This window comes from Pipistrellus hanaki, assembly GCF_964339955.1.
Source record: "Pipistrellus hanaki genome assembly, chromosome: 3".
NCBI lineage: Eukaryota > Metazoa > Chordata > Mammalia > Chiroptera > Vespertilionidae > Pipistrellus > Pipistrellus hanaki.
In genome coordinates, this window is record NC_140505.1 from 99,001,270 (window position 1) to 99,021,021 (window position 19,752).

General features: G+C 39.6%; 1 protein-coding gene and 1 pseudogene across 6 annotated transcripts in view; one reads left to right on the forward strand and one right to left on the reverse strand.

The window, feature by feature from the left end:
* The first annotated feature begins 4,658 nt into the window (after positions 1-4,658).
* On the forward strand, positions 4,659-8,983 carry LOC311619677 (sal-like protein 4; annotated as a pseudogene). Its single transcript has 3 exons — positions 4,659-4,712; positions 4,821-7,292; positions 8,972-8,983. The product of its transcript is annotated as a sal-like protein 4 (transcript).
* A 3,594-nt stretch (positions 8,984-12,577) lies between these two features.
* The window catches only part of USPL1 (ubiquitin specific peptidase like 1), a 29,744-nt gene continuing 22,569 nt past the window's right edge, over positions 12,578-19,752 (reverse strand). For all 5 annotated transcript variants that reach the window (XM_084878550.1, XM_084878549.1, XM_084878552.1 and 2 more), the window contains 2 exons: positions 16,408-16,565; positions 12,578-14,620 (listed from right to left, as the gene is read on the reverse strand). In XM_084878550.1, the coding sequence (XP_084734676.1) occupies positions 12,753-14,620; positions 16,408-16,565 (2,026 nt within the window). In that variant the 3' untranslated portion in view covers positions 12,578-12,752. The remainder of the gene's footprint in view (positions 14,621-16,407; positions 16,566-19,752) is intronic.

The window sequence follows — 19,752 nt, forward strand, 5'->3', positions numbered from 1 at the left end:
TCTTCCTGAACTTAACTCCACACACAGAAAGGAAGATAAAGGAAAGAACATATTTCCAGTCAAAGGACAAGGATCTCTCTCTCCATTTGAACTAGTAACTTGACAGGAAAAAGCCATGCACGGGGAAGGGCCTTGTGTGATTTTACAGTGTTCCTGGGTGGATGGATGTGGTCTTCCATTTGGTGGGGTGCCTAGTACAAACTTCGCCAGTCCATACCTTCCACTTTTCATACACTTTCTCTGACTTGCAGAGGGCATTATTGCAATAATGTTAACTGAAAGAAAAATAAGTTAAAATTTAATAGACTTTCCTCCTCATTCTTTTTTTCCTTCTAGAAAATTGGTATTGACACTGTTTAATTGGTATTCTATAATTGGTCACTAAATTTTTTGTTTATAACCTCAACCTACAATAGGAATTGAACATTTGTTAATAAATTTAACATAAAAAATATGTGAATGGCATATTTTGAATGGTTAATAACAGTGAGGTAGTTCAATAAATGTTTTTAGTACAAATTTACTAATGGGGGGAAAAGAAACCTCAATGCAACACATCTAAACATATTCTAAAAGATTTATGACAAGAGAGAAAGAGAGACAGAGAGAGAAGGGAAAGAAAAGAAATCTAGTTTCATTAGAAGATACAAACACACACACACACACACACACACACACACACACACACACACATTTGGGGGATAAAAATAACCTTGCTAAAACATAATACCAAAGGGAAAAACAAAATAATGTAAAACTTAAGTCAAATCATAAAAATGGTCAACTGGAAACCCAAATTGCCACATGACAAAGAAAGATTTAATACCTTTATACTTAAAGAGCAGATATAAATTGGTAAGACTCCAATTCAACCACTGTAGATCTGAAGGATGGCCCACAGAGCTCCTCATGCTCCCTGTTCAGACACCTTGTTCAGACACCATCCTGAGTGGGAAGCTATAATTAGAACTGGTGAACCTCCAAATCTCCTTTTCCAAGATTCCATTATAATCTGCACTCTTGTCACCCTATGAACTCTAAGCCTCCTGGGATGTTAAACCTTAAATCTAATCTCTCCCATTCCTATTCAACACGTGCCCTATGGAATGTGAAAGGATCTCCAGTGTCCTCGCTTCTGTGAAAACAGTGTCTTCCGTGCCCCTTGAGCTGTGTGAAATCTGAACAGCCCCTGAAGAAACAGCTTCCCATACAGTCCTGTCTTCCTGATTCCCTGTTACTATTTCAATCAGCCCCCCATCTTCCTTATAACATTCCAGAGTCTTTGAAACACAAGCCATTAGACTGAACTGCCCATTTTTGCTGTCATCTGGCATTTTCATGGTATTCTGCCTTTCCTTGAAGACTTTAGCTCCTGAATTACTGTGCATTTCTTTTCACCAGGACTCCTGCCATTTAGAGGGTGTTTCTTTTCCTAAAGTCTATCCATACATCATCCTAGTCTCTTGGTTCTTTGATCTCCTTACTTTTCATAGACTTCTTCCCCAATCTTGGCCATATACTTTCCTTGTCATACTTCATATCTTGTTAACAACAATAACTTCACTGCCTCCAAAAGCCCAATTTCAAATATACCTCTTTCAAACCAACTTGCTTCATCCACTAGGTCCCACTCCAGCAGTCTTTGAACCCACCTCCAATCCACTGAGATCTGCCACCACTTTTTAAATGACCACCACCTGTCCTATGTTCCTACCTTCCTCCTTAGCCATCACTATAATCATCTTGCTTGCAGAATACCTTAATTCCTTTTCTCTTTCTGTCCCATTCATCTGACAATACCTTGAACTTTGGCTGAATCCAACTTCCCTCTTTTTCCATTTGTCCTGCACATGAGCAGCAAACATGATTGGAGAAAAATAAACAGTTATCTTAGTTGGTCTTCACTAAACGTATGACCATAAACCTCTGGTGGTAAGAACTAACTAGCAAGCCTACTGCATGTCCCATAGTTAGCTCTTGAAATTAATACTTCAAACCTCTCTTCCCCAATCTTCAACTCCTCCTCCCCTCACACTCTCAGCTGATAATTTCACTATGTCTCTGAGAAAATAATCACCAGATTATTTTCTTTCTCATACTCTATCATCAAATCTCCTCATACTTGTACCTAGTATTAAAATGAGTAAATTCTTCTAGTTTCTTAAGGTCATACCTCCTCCTCTTTTATAGTGGATCCCATCCCTGAAAAAAATTTGCTCCTGCAACTGTCCCTTCTCTCATTCACAACATCCCTTTGTCTCTGCATGGAACATTCAGTTTTAGACATAAACATATTGTGACATCTCTCATCTTAAAAACAAATAAACAGTGATCCTCATAGCCAATTGGCTTGGAGATCAACGCTTCCCAGTGATACCAACAACAAGCAAGGCTTAACAACAAGACTGCACACATCCCACAAAGGGCTACACCAAGACTGCCCACCTCAGGTAACTGGGAGGCTGACTCACTGAACCATATAGGACACCTTAGCACACAAAGCCACCCTACCAACTCAGGGAAGCTGTGAAAATGCCGAGACAAGGAAATAGATCACAAACAAAAGAAATGGAAGAAAAGAAGAGACTGGATATAGAGTTCAAAACCATGCTTATAAGATTTTTCAAGAATTTCCTAGAAAAGGTTGATAAGACCTATGAGGAGATGAAAGTGGATCAACAAGAACTAATAAGGGATCAACAAGAATTAATAAGGGATCAACAAGAAATAAAGAATACATTGTCTCACCGAAACCAGTTTGGCTCAGTGGTAGAGCGTCAGTCTGCGGACTGAAAGGTCCCAGGTTCGATTCCAGTCAGGGGCATGTACATTGGTTGCGGGCATATCCCTGGTGGGGGGTGTGCAGGAGGCAGCTGGTCAATGTTTCTCTCTCATCAACATTTCTAGCTCTCTAGCTCTCTCCCTTCCTCTCTGTAAAAAAATCAATAATATATATATATTTTTTAAAAAGAATACATTGTCTGAAATAAAAAATATTATAGAGAGTCCTAAAAACAGAATGGAAGATTGCAAGAATCAAGTCAAAGATTTAGAACATAAAGAGCCAGAAGACACTCCTCCGCAGAAGCAAGAAGAGAAGAGAATCCAGAAAGTTGAAGATAATGTAAGAAACCTCTGGGATATCTTCAAGCAAACCAACATCAGAATTATGGGGGTCCCAGAAGATGAGAGAGAGCAAGATATCAAAAACATACTGAAAGAAATAGTGACAGAAAACTTCCCCCACCTGGTGAAAGAATTAGACTTACAAGTTCAGGAAGCGCACAGAACTCCAAACAAAAGGAATCCAAAGAAGACCACACCAAGACACATCATAATTAAAATTCCAAGAGCAAAAAACAAAGAGAGAATATTAAAAGCAGCAAGAGAAAAGCAGGTAGTTACCTATAAAGGAGCAACCATACGATTGTCAGCTGATTTCTCAACAGAAACCGTGAAGGCCAGACAGGAATGGCAAGAAATATTCAAGGTGATGAATAGCAAGAACCTACAGCCAAAAATAATTTACCTAGCAAAGCTATCAGAATCAAAGGCCAGACAAAGAGCTTCACTAATTTAAAAAAAAAAAAAAAAAAAAAAAGCTAAAGGAGTTCATCACCGCCAAACCAGAATTATATGAATTGCTGAAGGGGGTTCTTTCAGAAGAGAAAGTAAATAAAGATAAAAACTATGAACAACAAATATGTAACTATCAACAAGTGAATCTAAAAATCAAGGGAATTAAAAAAAATCTGATGAACAATATTAACTGGTGAATATAATAGAATCAGAAGTATGGAAGGGGAGTGAACTGACAATGCTCGGGGAAAAGGGGAGAGGGGGGTGTGGGAAGAGACTGAACATAAACTGTGCACCTATGGATGAGGACAATGGGAGGTGGGAAAAGGGCAGAGGGTGGGGTGGGAACCTGGTGGAGGGGAGCAGTGGAGGGGGGCGGGAATGAGGAACATTTGTAATAATATGAACAATAAAGATTTATTTAAAAAAAACAAACACCTTGATCTTCCATTCCCTCACCATGCATAAAATAAATGTTTCAAAAGAATGTGTCCACTAATATCTGCACTTTCTCACCATCCCTTTGCTCTTGAACGCACTCACTTATCCTTACAGCATCTCTGAACTGTCCTTGCTAAGACATCGAAGTCTTCCCTGTAACCAAAGCCAATGATCACTTTCCACTCCCCACGTCACTTTACCTCTCAGCAGCATCTGACAGATTAGCATCAGTCCCTCCTTTAAAAAAAAAAACTTCCTGGGCTTGATTTTCAGGACACTCCACTTACCCAGGTTTCTTCCTACTGCCCCTCTTGTTCCCCAGAGTTATCTTAACATTCTAAATGACCCAATCCTATATCATGGCATTAAATGTGACCCATGCATTCCTAATTCCTGAAAGAAGTGTCCACTTTTCTCCTGGGCTCATGTTGCAGCTCCATCTTCCTATGAAATTATCTCCATTTGGAAGACTAATAAGAATCGTACACTTAACATATCCAAAGTCAAATTCTTTTCTTTAAATTTTTCCCTTCCAAAGTCTGTTTTATTTCAATAAATAGGACAACCCATTTGGTCAGGCAGCAAAACCTGAGATTGGAAAATAACGTTGGCTCTCCCGGCGCCCCTATGTTCGCACCATGTTGAGGCACAAACAGGCGAAAACCAACACATCAACTTGGAGGAGGACCAGGGTGAACAGCAGCTGCAGAAGAGGCTCCAGAGTTTGCAGATGCAGCCCCAGCCCACCAGTGGCTGGGGAGCAATGGACCACCTGAGCGGAGTCTGTCCTATACTTAAAGACAGAGACTGCTCTGCCACCCACACCTCAGGACTTAAGCTATTTACCCAAAAGCAAAGTGGTCACTCTTCAAGCACTACCACGCAACAAAGTGGCAGTGAATCAATGAGTGCAGACGTGCTGCTGCCCCCTGCCCGGTGCACAGCATCCTATGGGGCCTGGAATAGAGCCTATGTCTGCAGCAGCAGCAGCAGCAGCTACAGCAGATCCACATCCAGGTGAACATGTGGGCCTAGCCAGAGCTGACACCCTGAAGACCTTAGGCAGCCAAGTGTCCCAGCAGGTTTCTGCGGTCTTGGCTTTGCTCAGCCAGAAAGCTAGAAGCCGAGGTCTCTCTCGGGACACCTTGAAACAAGCCAAGCTACCTCACACAAACATCTCTTCCACCTCAGGGCTGCTGTCCTTTGCCCTGAAGCCGGGTGGGCCGAAGGTGCTCCCAAACCGCATCCCAGGTGCTTTGATACCTCAGCCCCAAACTCTGTGCTCTTCTAGAGCCGTTTCTTCACCGTGGTGTTAGACCCCTCCAAGAAAGGGAAAGGAAAGCCACCAGTGTCTCCAGTGGATGTCAAACTCAAAGACGAGGCCACCCTCTACAGGCACAAGTATAAGTAGCAAGGTTTTGGGGACTGATAGCTCCTTGCAGATCCACCTCTGTTCCCATGCTGGAGAGAGACCATTCATGTGCTCTGTCTGTGGCCACTGGTTCACCACCAAGGGCAACCTCAAGGTACACTTTCATCGACTCCCCCAGGGGAAGGCAAACGCCAGCTTTTTGCCAAGTTCCACGATGTAATGGTGTTCACTATGCACTTTCTGTACCTCTCTCCATAGATGAACCGAGTCTCTCTCTAGACAGCAAACCTGTCCTGGTCACAGGGACACCCAATACAGGTCTTTCTCAGAATCTCTCTTTAGGGACTAACACCAAGGACCTAATGGGTGTCCCACTGGTCACCTACCTGTAGCCTGGGCCTTCTCCAGAAAGTAAGGATGGACCCCTACTCTCCAGGGTGGGCCAAACCATAATTCCCCAAGGGTTGGTGGTTTCTAAGGGAAAGTGGCACCTGAGCTAGAGTGAGAAACCCTTAAGTTGCAGCAGCTGGTAGAGAACATTGGCAAGGCCACCATCAACCCCAACCCCAACAAATGAATCATTTCTCACTGTGTCTTAAGCTGCCAAAACTCCCTCAAAATGCATTACCACACCCACACTGGGAGGCCATTCTGCTGTAAAATCTGTGACCAAGCCTTCTCCACCAAAGGCAATCTGAAGACACATTGAACCAACACCTCCATGAAGACCAGCATTCGTGCACCATCTGCCAGAAGTCATGTTGCAGTAACATATTCAGATGCACATGGATGGTCAGATTCCCAACACACCCTGCTGAAGAGTCCCTGTGACTTTATGGATCCTGAGCTAATGTCAGTTAGAATGGCAGCATTGGTGCCATCTGTCACAATGACATTATTGAACGCATCAATGTAGAAGAAGTTGCCTCCCAGGATGCTCCCAGAAATTCCTCAAAAGCCCCCATGCCTCTTCCCAAAATACAATCCACATCACCCACACCACGGTTCACCATAATGCGCCCCCTCCCACCCCAATGCCTTGGGGAAGGTGGATCTTGCTCCTGTGGTTCTGCAGCGGCAGAGTAGCAGATAAAATGACTCAGTGGAGAGCGATGGCTTGACCAATGACTCTTCCTCCTCAGTGATGGGACACCAGGAGTATCAGAGCCCAAGTCCAGTCATCCTGGACACCAAATGCTTTCAGGCCCTCTCCCCAGCCAATGACTAAGCAGAAAGCATCAAATCCAAGTCTCCTGATGCTGGCGGCAAGCTTGAACAATAGCTGCACTGTGGAAGGTCAGAACAGTCTTCAGTCAACATCTGTCTGAGCCCAGCCAACCGATGTCAAAGTTCCTGGTGCAGTTGGACCTGTGATCATGTTGCCAGGCATGGCATCTTTGCTAGTGGTCCAGTCACATAGACAGGGCAAGTAGCATGCCTGCACGTGGTGTGGGAAGAACTTCTTGTTGGTCAGTGACCTCCAAACTCATGAGCTGACTCACACTGGGGAGAAATCTTTTGTGTGTAACATATGTGGGCAAGCTTTCACCACCAAAGGCAACTTGAAGGTCCACTATATGACACATGGCACCAAAAACAGGAAGAAGCTGGCCATTGAAAACACTGTATCTCTTCTGGGAACAAAGAGGGTCCCAGAGGTGTTCCCCAAGGAAATCATGGCCCCTTCAGTGAACATGAACCCTGTTGTGTGGAAGCAGTACACCATCATGCTCAACTGTGTGATCTGGCCATGAAGACCAACCAGATCTCGGTGATCCCGAGCAGAGGCATTTCTACTCTCCCAGTTTCCCTGGAGACCAGCTCCATAGTCAATACTACCCGCTCCAATGGCTTCACTGGAACTGGATCTGTTGTTGTTTTTAAGAACCCTTCTCCTCATGTTTGTTTTTTTACTTATGTGCAAATGTTTACAATTGTGACCACAACCTCAGACTTAATCACCATGCTGCTATGCTGCTTTGTAAAACAAAAAAATGCCACACATACAAAATATAGACTATTTTTTATTTTAATTTTTGAACGAAGTGTATGTAATAGGCAAATGCCGAAACGTTGCCCTAATGGTTTAAGGAGAAAGAAGGAAAAGACCCTAATTTCTGGGTGGAGGAGTCTTTTCCCCTCAGTGTGTAAATGTAGAACCCTAACTGGTTTGGCTCAGTGGGTAGAATGTTGGCCTGCAAACTGAAGGGTCCCTAGTTTGATCCTGATCAAGGGCACAGACCTCTAGCACATACTGCAGCTACAAGCTCCTCCCTATCCCTGGCCCTGGTCAGAGCTTATGCAGGAGGCAACTAATGGATGTGCTTCTCTCACATCGATATTTTTCTGTCTCTCCCTCTCTCTAAAAATCAGTGAAAAAATATCTTGATTTAAAAAAACAAAACATATCAAAAGTTGGTCTCTGAGTTATTATACCTGACTTTAGGATAAAAAATACGTATTTTCCAAGTTGTGCCTTTCCTTCTGGAATTGTAAGTGAACACAATACTAGTACCTGTTTACATTGTGAAGTAGATATAGTTAGAGGTCACACTGGATACTTTCTCACTGTTATACCTTGTGAATGTATGATCCATGGAGAAAACCTGTTGATGCTGACTGTTGGAAAATACATTTTGGATACCCCCTTCCAAAAAAAAATCCCCCCCAAACCTGATATTGATCTTTTAGCTTTTCCAGTTGTTTTTTGCTTCTTTGTATTTCAAATCTTTGACTTGATTCTTGTGTTCCTCTAGTTTGCTGTTAGGTGTCTGTATAATATTTTTTATTTCAGTCAGTGCACGTTTAATTTCTGGTTGGTCCTTTTCCATATCCTGAGGGTCTCTCTCATATACTCGAGGGTCTCGCTAAATTTATCGGCCTTTTCTAGGAAATTCTTGAAAAACCTTATAACCTTTTGTTTTGAACTCTCTCTCTAGTTGTTTGTTTTCCTCCATTTATTTCATTTGTGACCTGTTTGTCTCTGCATTTTCACTCCTTCCCTGAGTTGGTAAAGTAGCTTTGTGTGGTAGGTGTCTTATATGGGCCAGTGGCTGGGCCTCCCGTTACTCTTGGTGCACCCCTTTGTGGATTGTGTGTATAGCCTTGTTGTAGTTAAGTCTTGATTGTTTTTATTATCACTTGGAGGAGTTGACCTCCAGGCAAATTGGCTGGGAGGATCAGCTGTGTCTATGCTGGGAGACAGCCTTATTCAACTAGACTTGGAAAATTGCAAAAGCCTCTGTACTCAGCTTGGATGGGGCGGAGTTTCAGGGTGGAGCCTACAGCCTTGGCTTCCCGTCAGCCCCGCCCTATTGCTGCAAGCACCTCTAAGAGAAAGGCGCCCTTGAGTTTCGCCTGCTGCCAGATAGTGTAGTCTCTCCCCCAGTGAATCTGAATTCCCAGATTTTCACCTGGAGCTGGGGTTCAAAACTGGGGTTCAGCACAGTCCAGAACTTTTTTCCTTCCCGCTAAAGCAATCCAGCAGCAGTCAACAGTCCGTCCTCTGTGCACATTCACATGCGTATCTCCGGAGATCTGCCTTTCGCCACTCCCCTGAGTTTTCGCCTTACAGCCCAGATTCCCCAGTAGGAGCGTGGGTCCCCAGGGTCTCGCCCAGAACTGGGGTTCAGTGCAGTTGGAGCTGGGGTTCAGTGCAGTCCAGAGCTTTTATCTCCTTCCTGCTAGGGAATGCCAGCCAGGCACTCAGCCGCCCTGTCCTCTCTGGCTCCATCCTTTCCGCATGCGCATGCCCATCTCCGTACCTTAGGCTTTCACAGCTCCTCCCATTTTCCTTGTGGTTTTCTCTTTCCTTCTAGTTGTAGAATTTCCAGTCAGTCAGCTTTCCTGTAGTTCTGGATAATGTCCGTTTTGTCTTTTAGTTGAATTTTTGAAATTTTTGTGCTATGCTGCAGTTTAGGTGTTTACCTATGCCGCCATCTTGGTTCCTCTCTCAGTGACCCTTTTAAAATTCAGACTAGATCATGTTACTCCCTTGCCTGAAACCACCAGTGGCTTCCCATTATTCTCATGTGCAGAGAGGGACCTCAATATAGCCCATAGAGCCATACAAGATCTAGCTTCCATCAACCTCCTTAACTTCATTTTCTAACTTCCTTGCTCACTCTGCTCAACTACACTGGCCTTTTCTCTGTCCTCATTCATGCCAGTATCCTTACTCTCAGGACTTTTGTTCTCTTCATCCCAGTCACAAAGTAACTCCTTAACTTCATTGAAGTCCCTGCTCAAAGTCCCCACCTCCAAGAATCCTTCCAAGTCCACTGGATATAAAATAGTCCTCCCAATTCACCACCCACTTTTCTTCTCATTATTATTCACAGACTTTATATTTGTGAGTTTGCCTTTCTAAAATTTAGAAAAATGTTGAGTTGCCCAACACTTATGTTCCTAGCTGAGGTCTAACAAGTCAACACTGCCTTTTAGTTCTTATACTTTCCTTTTTACAGTATATTTTTCACTTTTTTTGTTGGTGATTCCACTGTTTAAAATGGCTTCCAAGTGTAGTGCTAAAGTGCTGTTCAGTGTTTCTAAGTGCGAGGTATGATGTGCCTGAGAGAAAATACAGAAAAAAGGTTAGACAAGCTTTGTTCACATCAGTTAGTTCTACAGAACACAAATCTTCCCTTTGTCCAGTGTCTCCATGCTGCAGATGTTCCCCATCCAAATGTCACTTAGTAGTCATTCCAGTTATCAGATCAACTGTTTTGGTATCAGTGTTTTGTTAGAGGAAACTTTTAATAGAGGTCCGGTGCACAAATTTCATGAATGGGGTGTGTGTGTGGGGGGGTGTCCCTCAGCCTGGTCTGCACCCCCTCCAATCTAGGACACCCTTCTCATAATTCAGAACCTCTGGCTCCTGTTCACCTGCCTGCCTGATTACCCCTAACAACTCACCTGCCTGCCTGATCACCCCTAACTGCCTCTGCTTGCCAACCTGATAGCACCCCAACTGCCCCTCTCCTCTTCCTCCCACTCCCCCGTCGCCTCCTAACTATCTTGAAGGACATTGGACGTCCAGAAGATTTCTGGTTGAACTGGTCAATTAGCATATTACCCTTTATTAGTATAGATGGCCCCAAAGTGCAAGAGCAATGATGCTGCAATTCAGATGTGCTGGAGAAGCCATAAACTTTATCAAAGATTTGTATGTATAGGGAAAAAGTCCATATAGGAGTTGGTACTATCTGCAGCTTGGGAAGGAACCACAATATTAAATAAGATCTCTTTAAACAGAAACACACAAATAACAAGCTTATTTGTTGACCAATTGACAAAGATGTTGACTAGAGGCTCACAAAAACCTAACCTTCTATTTCCCCTAGGAGCAATGGCTCAGCATTAATGGTGAATTTAACAGAATTACAAAAAAAAAAAAACAACAACAAAAAAAAAAAAAAAAAAAAAAAAAGGAAAAAACCTGACTGTACTCATCTCCTATTACCACCTAATATTATAAAAGTATCTCCTCGTTTAGAAGGTAAAACTCCAAAAGGGCAAAAATTTTTCATTTACTTTTTTTTTCCTTTCCTAATTTATCTCCAAGGTTTACAACAGTACATTAACACTGAGCAGAGGTAAAGGATGGATAGGCAATTCCTCAAAGAAACTCAACTGGCCAATAAAGTTATATAAAATATCCAATCTTGCTAGTAATCATGGAAGTGTAGACAAAAACAGCTAAGAGTTTTCCTCCATCAATGCTACTACCTTGTGTTGGTAAGAGTTCAAGAACATTTTGTTCTTGACAAGGCTAGTGTATTATAAACACTATCTAAAACATAGTAAGTTTTTCTAAGACAAATATAAATATTAAACTAATAAGAGTTAACAAGCATTTAACAACTCTCAAGGAAAACCAAAGGTAAAACCTTCAGTAGCTTAGGTTTTTAAAAAAAAGTTTTAAAGTCAACTGTACAATTATTAAGACTTTTTAAAAGTACATATCCTTTGACCGAGCAATTCCACACCCAGGAAATAAGACCTAAATATGTGCAAAAATTTATCAACAAGGATAATCCTTATAGCACAATTAACAATAAAACATTACAAATGACCTCAATATCTAAAGATTGGTGAAAAAATAAATAAAAAGGTAATATTACATGGCTATCCAAAAATTGTCAAAAACTGTAAGATGGAAAAAAAGGCTCACTAAACATTAATTAAAAATAGATCAAATAGCCGAAACCGGTTTGGCTCAGCGGTCTACCCCAAGAATGCCATCCTTAAACCTTAGTAATTAGTTACCAAGTCAATATGGCAGTGATGCTTGTGGGCATCCCAACTTCCAATGAGGTTCAAAAGAGGGAACTATATTGGCAAGGTTAGCACCTTCAACTGCTGTAGTAACCACACTTCCCAGTTCTAGCTCTACAACTTTCTGTGCTGTGTCCTTACCTGTCAAATGTGATAAAAATATCAAGGTTTAAATGAATTGTTTCATAAATAACAGAACCTGACACATAGCAAGCTTTGTAAGCACTATTTTCTCCCAAAACAAAACTGTTGGATGATGGTGCCCTATTTTGGTTACAGAAAAAATCTCTTTCAAAGACATAAACTTATAACATAAATTCTTTGCCCATCAATGCAAAAATAGATTACTTTTTCCTATTATAGGTTATTATTACCATTACTTAAATTTCTAGTAACAGGTTTCCTGCCACCCTTTGTAAGGAGAGAAAAAAGGAGACTAGTTGTATGGGGGAAGTTTACATTCCACTCTTATACAAGACCATAGAACCATTAGCAAAAAAGTCACACAATCGGCCGAGACCGGTTTGGCTCAATGGATAGAGCGTCAGCTTGGGGACTGAAAGGTCCCGGGTTCGATTCCGGTTAAGGGCATGTACGTTGGTTGCGGGCACATCCCCAGTAGGGAGTGTGCAAGAGGCAGCTGGTCAATGTTTCTCTCTCATCAACGTTTCTAGCTCTCTATCTCTCTCCCTTCCTCTCTGTAAAAAATCAATAAAATATATTAAAAAAAAAAAAAAGTCACACAATCATATACATATACAGTGACTTAAGTTTATATAGTTTTTCCTGAGCAATGTAGAAACTTAATGTACCCAAACTACACAAATTGCCAAAACTAGACACCACTATTCATATTTAACATTTTGAAATCCTCATTGTCTTATAAATACAAAATGAAATTGACGAGAACAGATTTCTGGTCATTTTAATTTGTAAAACAAATTACAAGCTTTATGGGCAGAAATGAAGGCAAAACCTTCAGCTGCTTACATTTTGATCATGACAAGGCCAATGTATAAACACTACTCAAGCACATAGTAAGTTTTTCCAAGACAATAATAAATATTAAAGCGTTAATAAACATTCAACAACTCTCAAACAGATAGTCATCAAAAAAAGGCAAGTCTAATGTGTCATTTGCTAAAGAATTTAATGCTGAAGTGGAAAAAAACTCATCAAAAACATCAGTCTTCAGAGAACTTTCCAAGTTCAATGTTCTATCACACTCATTATTTGTTACTGGGTTTGGCTGAACTTGACAAAGATTTTTCTTGGTAGGGCTGCAATAATTATGGTCCTGTCTCAGGTGTGTGTTTGGGAGAATACCATTTAATTCAGTAGGTACTGGTGCTGGGATATGGTTATTTTCCATTTCTAAATATCTAAAGTCAGCCTCCCTATTTTCTGAGAGTTCTGTACAAACAGTTGGAGACAATAATTCTGCTAAAATTTCTTCATGAGTTTGACCACTATATGAAGAAACAGTAGCAGCAGTGGTTCTTCCATATTTATTATCAGTAATACCAATTTGATATTGCAGTTCTTTTAACACATCTTCTATTGACTGGCCATCATTTGGAGACCCACAATGAGAAACGTGCTCTAAATTTTCACTTGGGAGTTTTCCATTTTGGGGGGAAGACATAAGAGCAGCTAATTTCTTCTTTTTTGCCTTAAGTTTTTTAAGAAGTTTTAGACGAAGTTTATGAATCTGATCCTCACTGGAGTCTTCATGGTTTGCTAAAGAAACACCATTTTCGTTTCCACCAGATCTGTGGTTGAGGTGAACGCCATATGAGGCATTTTCATGTTTCTTCAAAACTTCCAGGTCAGCATTAACATCAGCATGTGAAGCCACGCTACCTGATGATGGAAGACTTGGTGGAGGGTTACTGGCTGGAGAAGGCTTACTTGCACGAGGTTTCCTGGATGCCCGGTGAGCCTTCTGGTTCACACCTTTAGTTTTATAGCCACCAAAATTACTTGCCCCCTTAACTGAATGCTGCAAATCAGTTATAGCATTTCTATTATGAGCTGAAACACAAGGTGGCAAAAAAGAAGCACCCTTGCTTAATAAGCCTTTAACCCAACTTCCCATAAATGGTTTCTTCAGATTTTCTTTCTGAGATGGGTTCTGTGATGACTCAGCAATGGTTTGAGAAAATTTTCTCTTCAAATTAGATATCTGAGATGTAACGTGTTGTTCTGTTTTTAATTTCTCAGTTTTTGGTGAAAGAAAATGATTGACAGGAACATCCTTCTCTAGGGCAACTGTACCTTCAATTTCTACTGACTTTACTCCCTGTATAGGACCAGTAGCATGGACATTAGTCATAGAGTTAGTAATTATAGTATTTTCTGAATTTGGCTGTATTGATTGCATGCTTATACTTATAATCGGAGAAGGAAACCTTAAGTCTACAAATTGGTCTTGGGTAAACTTTTCCTTACATGGAACTGATACTAAAGAAGCCATTAGTGACTCTTGCGGTTGCAAAGTATTTGTTTTGATGACTACTCCATTTTCTGCCACAGGTGTATTTTCTAATAGGAAACCTTCAGAGTTAGCCTGTACTTTTTCAAGTGTTGAAGGCATAATATCATTGCCAATCAAACCTTTTGGAACTGAAAGTAAATGAGGCTGATGAGCTACAGCTTTATCCTGGCAAAGAGTATTAGTAGTAACTGATGTATTTTGGGAGTACGTTCCTGAAGGTTTTTCAGCTGAGGAAGCATCACCCATAAAACGCACTGCTGGAGGTGGCTGTGTCTCATCACTGAAAGCATGCTGATCATTAGTCTTTTGAAGTGAAGGACAGGCAGATTTTTTATCTGTCATTTGGGCTATTTTTCTTTCCCAAATAACAATATGTATCTCTGAAGCAGGACATTCAAATTCCTTATACCTTTTACAACATGGGCCTTTTAGGTCATCACATTCCAGCCAACTTCCTGGGGAATGAGGGAGAAAATGAAAGGTCAGACATTTAAAACCACCACCCTAGATTAACTTTCTTCTGGCCACTAAAACTGCTATATCATTGAACATCTACCAAAGAGCATAATAGAAATCATGACCATATCCTTCTGTCACCATTTTTCCCTGCCAAGTGTCTAAGTCCTTACTGGATAATGAAAGTTATGAACTAACATCGAGAAATTTGAAAAAGAATTTTTACTCTTTCTTGAAATGCAAAATTCAAGACAGACAAATATTTAACTTTTGAGACTTAGAATACAGTATCACCTAATTTATCCAACAAAATCAGAAAACAGATTTTTCCCATATATATGAGTCCTCAAGATAAATGAAGCTGTTTCCTCAAGTACTGACATTTGTTCCAATTCTTATTTTCTTTTATTTTTTTGATTTTTTTTTTAAAAAAAAGCTTAGGAAGGGAGGTGTCTACTTTTTATTTCTGACCCTAAGTTTTCTCATTTGTCAAGAGGGAATGGGATGATGAATACAAGAGAAGAGGTGAACCCCCTCTACACACAAATCCACCCCAAACAAAACCATTCACTAAGTTTATGTGAATACTAGTACACCCTCATAAACTACCTGAACACATTACTTTACAATCTATACCCATAAAAACTTTGAGAATCTTTTGTCTGTCTTAGTAATGTGCACATAAGAAACACCTGATTAATATTTGGGCCCAATCCCCAGAGGTCTAGAGGAGAACCAAGACATTTTTAATAAGCTAACCATGATTTTTATATGCTGTCAAGGCTGGAAACCATTTAACCTCTTTTACCTAAAGAGGATTTTTTTCTCCCCTGGAATATCGATACAATAAAACTTTGAAGTAAATGGTTTTTTTAGTTTTTGTTTGCTATTGAAAACAACTTCCTCCAAATTCCGAAGTAGGGTAAAACTTTAAGGTAATTAATTACATTGATAATGCAAGCCTTAGTTGGCAAAGTACTTTTATAACACATTATAGTGTCACCCATCCAAACCATCCCAGAAGGAAAATACCAAATATAGACAACAGAAAAATAAAAAAATATCAACGGCCCAATAGAATATTTTAAGGGGACTGAGTTGTCTTGTCTAAGACAAAGTGAATATTGTGAAGGAAATATCAGATAAATGAAAGGGGAAAATTAGCAAAATCCATGAGTTGTGTTATTTATCCTTCTATTAAAAAGTTTATTTCAGTGAAGGCTTTACCTTGACTGAAGCTGTTCAGCGAACTATTTCACAGAGAGAGAAGACTAAATAGTTTATAATGTCTAATAGTTTCAGAAATAGATGTTTACTTTTATTTATATAAAAGTAAATTATATACAAATTACAAAGTAAGTAACAATTACAAAGTAAGTAAAACCCGTTCCTTTGGTTCATTCTCAATTAAAAACCTTTAGTTGTACTTTCTTTACAAATACAAGGTTATATATCTAAAAAACCAAATTACCACCATCCATTTTTCTATACTGAACATATATTACTCATATAATAAAAAAAATAATAAAAACAAAGATATTAAGTGGAAAATAGCAAACTGTAAACCATTGGTATTATCTGATCTCATTTTTTGTCTAAAAAAGAAACATGCTTATGCCTATGTGTGCACATAAATATGCTGACTGGCCCCTCCCCTGGCTGGCCCAGTCCCTAATCGGCCCCCAACAACCCAAATGAGGGCGGGGCAGCCCACCAACCACCCATGCACGAATTTGTGCACTGGACCTCTAGTATTATCATAAAAGAAAAAAAAAATAACACTTACCATCAACACATAAAATCCACGTTATAAAATGATTATTTGCATGGTACTGAATTACAGAAGTTATTTGATAAAAACAGCCTTCAAAAAGAAAGGAGTAGTGTTGAAAGTTGGTATGTGGTAAGCCTTGTACGAAGTGCAACATGAATATGGGAGACATTCTGTGGGAGAAAAAGGCAATAGGGATCAAACAATGTACCTGGTAATACAAAAGATGGTCTGGAGATAGTAAGTCACACAGTGCTTTCAAGGCAAACCACACTAATTCTTCTTGAGCCTTTATTAAAAATGGAGAACTCTTAAGACATGGGTAATGTTTAAACCCTTCTCAGAATGGGATCACTGACAGTTGGAAGCTACTACGCAATAAGGCCACAGACCATTAAACAAAAATTGCTCTGTAAACCGTGGCACTGCTTCAGCTTAAAGATCTCTTGGGCCCTGGCCAGTGTGGCTTAGTTGAATGGGTATATATTGTCCTGTGCATCAAAAAGTTGCTGGCTCAATTCCCAGTCAGGGCATATGTTCAGGCTATAGTCTCGATCCTGGTAGAAAACGATGATTCTGGGGGAAGAGGAGGAGGAGTGAAGCCAGGGAGGGAAGAGGAGGAAGAAGAAAAAGAGGGGAAAGAGGAAGAAGAGGAGGCAGAAGAGGAAGAAGAAGGGAGAAGGAGAAGATCTCTTGGTAACTATTTTGTAGAATCAAAGGAAAACTCCAGACCTATTGGAATTTTCTTGGCATCAAGTACCCAAATAACTGCCTTTGTTAGAGGGGCTAGGTAATATGTAAAACAAAGTAACAAGCCCAAGATGTTCAAATAAACATTTAAAAACCCCAACATGCTAACATCTTCATTATCTCAGGAAGTACAGAGGCCCATGAAATTAAAATCTCCATTTAGGAAAAGTTTAATTTGTAACTAAGTAGAAGAAAATACAAGATACTGGTTAATCTACTGTAACCGTCAAGATATGCATATCAAAAATACATCATTACAAAAACATGGCTAGCCAGAAAACAGAACTCAAGATAACACTCAAGTAACTAAATTTAATAAAGCTCTCAGGATTTAAGAAAAATTTAAGGAATATTTAAACGGCTTAGTTTATAAATTTTTTTCAGTTGAAAAGTACTTGAATCAATGTCTAAAATACCAATTATTCAGACTGACAAGGACAATTTGTAAATTATATGTTGTCAATCATGGTTAGAAAATAATGAAATCTCCAAAATTTAAGTACCTACAAGTAAAAAGTGCTGCAAAACTATCCATAACGCTCAACTCCCATTGACCTATTTCATCAATCTAAGATGCCACTAATTGTAAAACTGTACTACTATAAAATAATACTGCAATTAAATAACAATTTAGATGTATTCCATTTCAAGTATGTTAAAATATAAGAGTGTATCTTTGAATCAACCATCCACAGTAAAACTAGAGATATAGTCTCACAGCTGGAAAGACAGGCTATAGGCACCTGCCTGACTCTGTAAGTACTACCCTGTTTCCCCGAAAATAAGATAGTGTCTTATATTAATTTTTGCTCCCAAAGATGCGCTAGGTCTTATTTTCAGGGGATGTCTTATTTTTCCTTGAAGAAGAATACAGTACACATTTATTGTTAAATGAAAATAAAGGAAATTTATTACCTGTATACGGTACAGAAGTACGGTAGTTGTCAACACAAGGCAGACAGACTGGGAATCCTACAGTATCAAGAATTTACTCATTTATTCAATGACAATCATGTCATCATCTTCTGGAACATCATCATAACAATCCAATTCCTGAATTTCCTGGTGAATTTCTTGTGACTCCATTTCTTTCAGAATCAGTGGACCAAATCTCTCATGTTTAGCCTAGGGGGGCCTTATTTTCGGTGGATGCTTTATATTTCACTCAGAAGGAAACTTTTAAGTAGGTCTTATTTTTGGAGGATGTCTTATTTTCGGGGAAACACGGTAATATTTAGTTCTCTCTTGGTCTTATGATACTTGTTCAAGTTATCTTCTAAGGCTAGTTACTATTGTTGATCCTTAGACTTCAAAATCTCAGTAGTGTGAGTTTACACATGGAAAATGTTAACTAGGCAGCATTTCTTTCTTAATGGCATATTTAAAAAACAGTACAACTTATAAATGATGGCATGCTGGAATAAATAAAATAAAGTATATGCCTCCTCCCCTTTTTTCAGTTTATTTTCCTTGTAGTTCCACCAGACTCTAGTGTCCCTACAAGAGTATTTTCCTCCCCATGATTTAAGCTTGTCTCATTTCCAGTCTTTCATGTGAGGGTAAAGTTTACCCGTAGGCAGCAACAGATTTTGTTCTCAGGCTCCTTCCTATCCACATGCTTGGAGTATCAAGATGATGCTCAGAGTTGAAAATAGCAAGTCAGATTCTGAGTCAAGCATAAGAAAATTGGATGGGGAGAGTTAACGGAACTGGAACCAGGAGAATTCAAGCTACTTGCATTCACCTCCCTAAACTCCTCCTAGAATAAGGACCAACCCTCAAAAAGAGAAGAGAAAACAGAAAAAGAGAGAAAGGAAGCACACAGGGAGTGTTCTATCTGCCCTGCTCTGCTACCAAAGACAGCAGAGGACACTGAGTCTCTGATCCACACAGAACAGCCATGGTCTTATGCAAATGTCCTGGAGTACAAGTTTTTAACTTTCACCCCAACTAACATAATAATTCATATTTTAGAAAATGTAAATTTATTACTTCTGAACTATAATAATGTAGATTTTAGGCAGGAAAAAAAGTCTGCAAATGTAATTTTAAAACAACATTACATTTTAGATATATTACATCATTGAATTATTTCAGATTAACAAAAATAAAAAATCTGAATAAAATCAGATGTAATTCAAATATTTAGAATTGGTTCATGTTAATGGTAAACAAGAAAATATATCTTTAGAAAATTTCAACAGTTCAACATGGGTTTTCAAATATGTTCTTTGAGGTAGTTCAAGGGGATCTCATAAAAATAATAAAGCATTTTCTACCAAACAATGAAAAGTTAAATTAAGAAACATAATTTTATCTATTTAATATATCAGTGTTCCATCCAAAGTTTTGTAGGAAAAAAAGAGATTTTCATCTATCTTTTATAAACAGTTAAAAAAAAAATGTTAAAACTGAAACTTAAGTAAATATGCTTTTCAGATGACAATCCAGGATCGTGTATGACCAGACTACTAAAGATCATGGCAGTAATGAAAATGAGATGGTCATTTCAAGAGTTGGTGAAGCTGTGGCCTATTTTCTCCGTGGTTAGAGTGTCAGCCCATGGAACAAAAGTTGCGGGTTTGATTCCTGATCAAGGGTACATACATA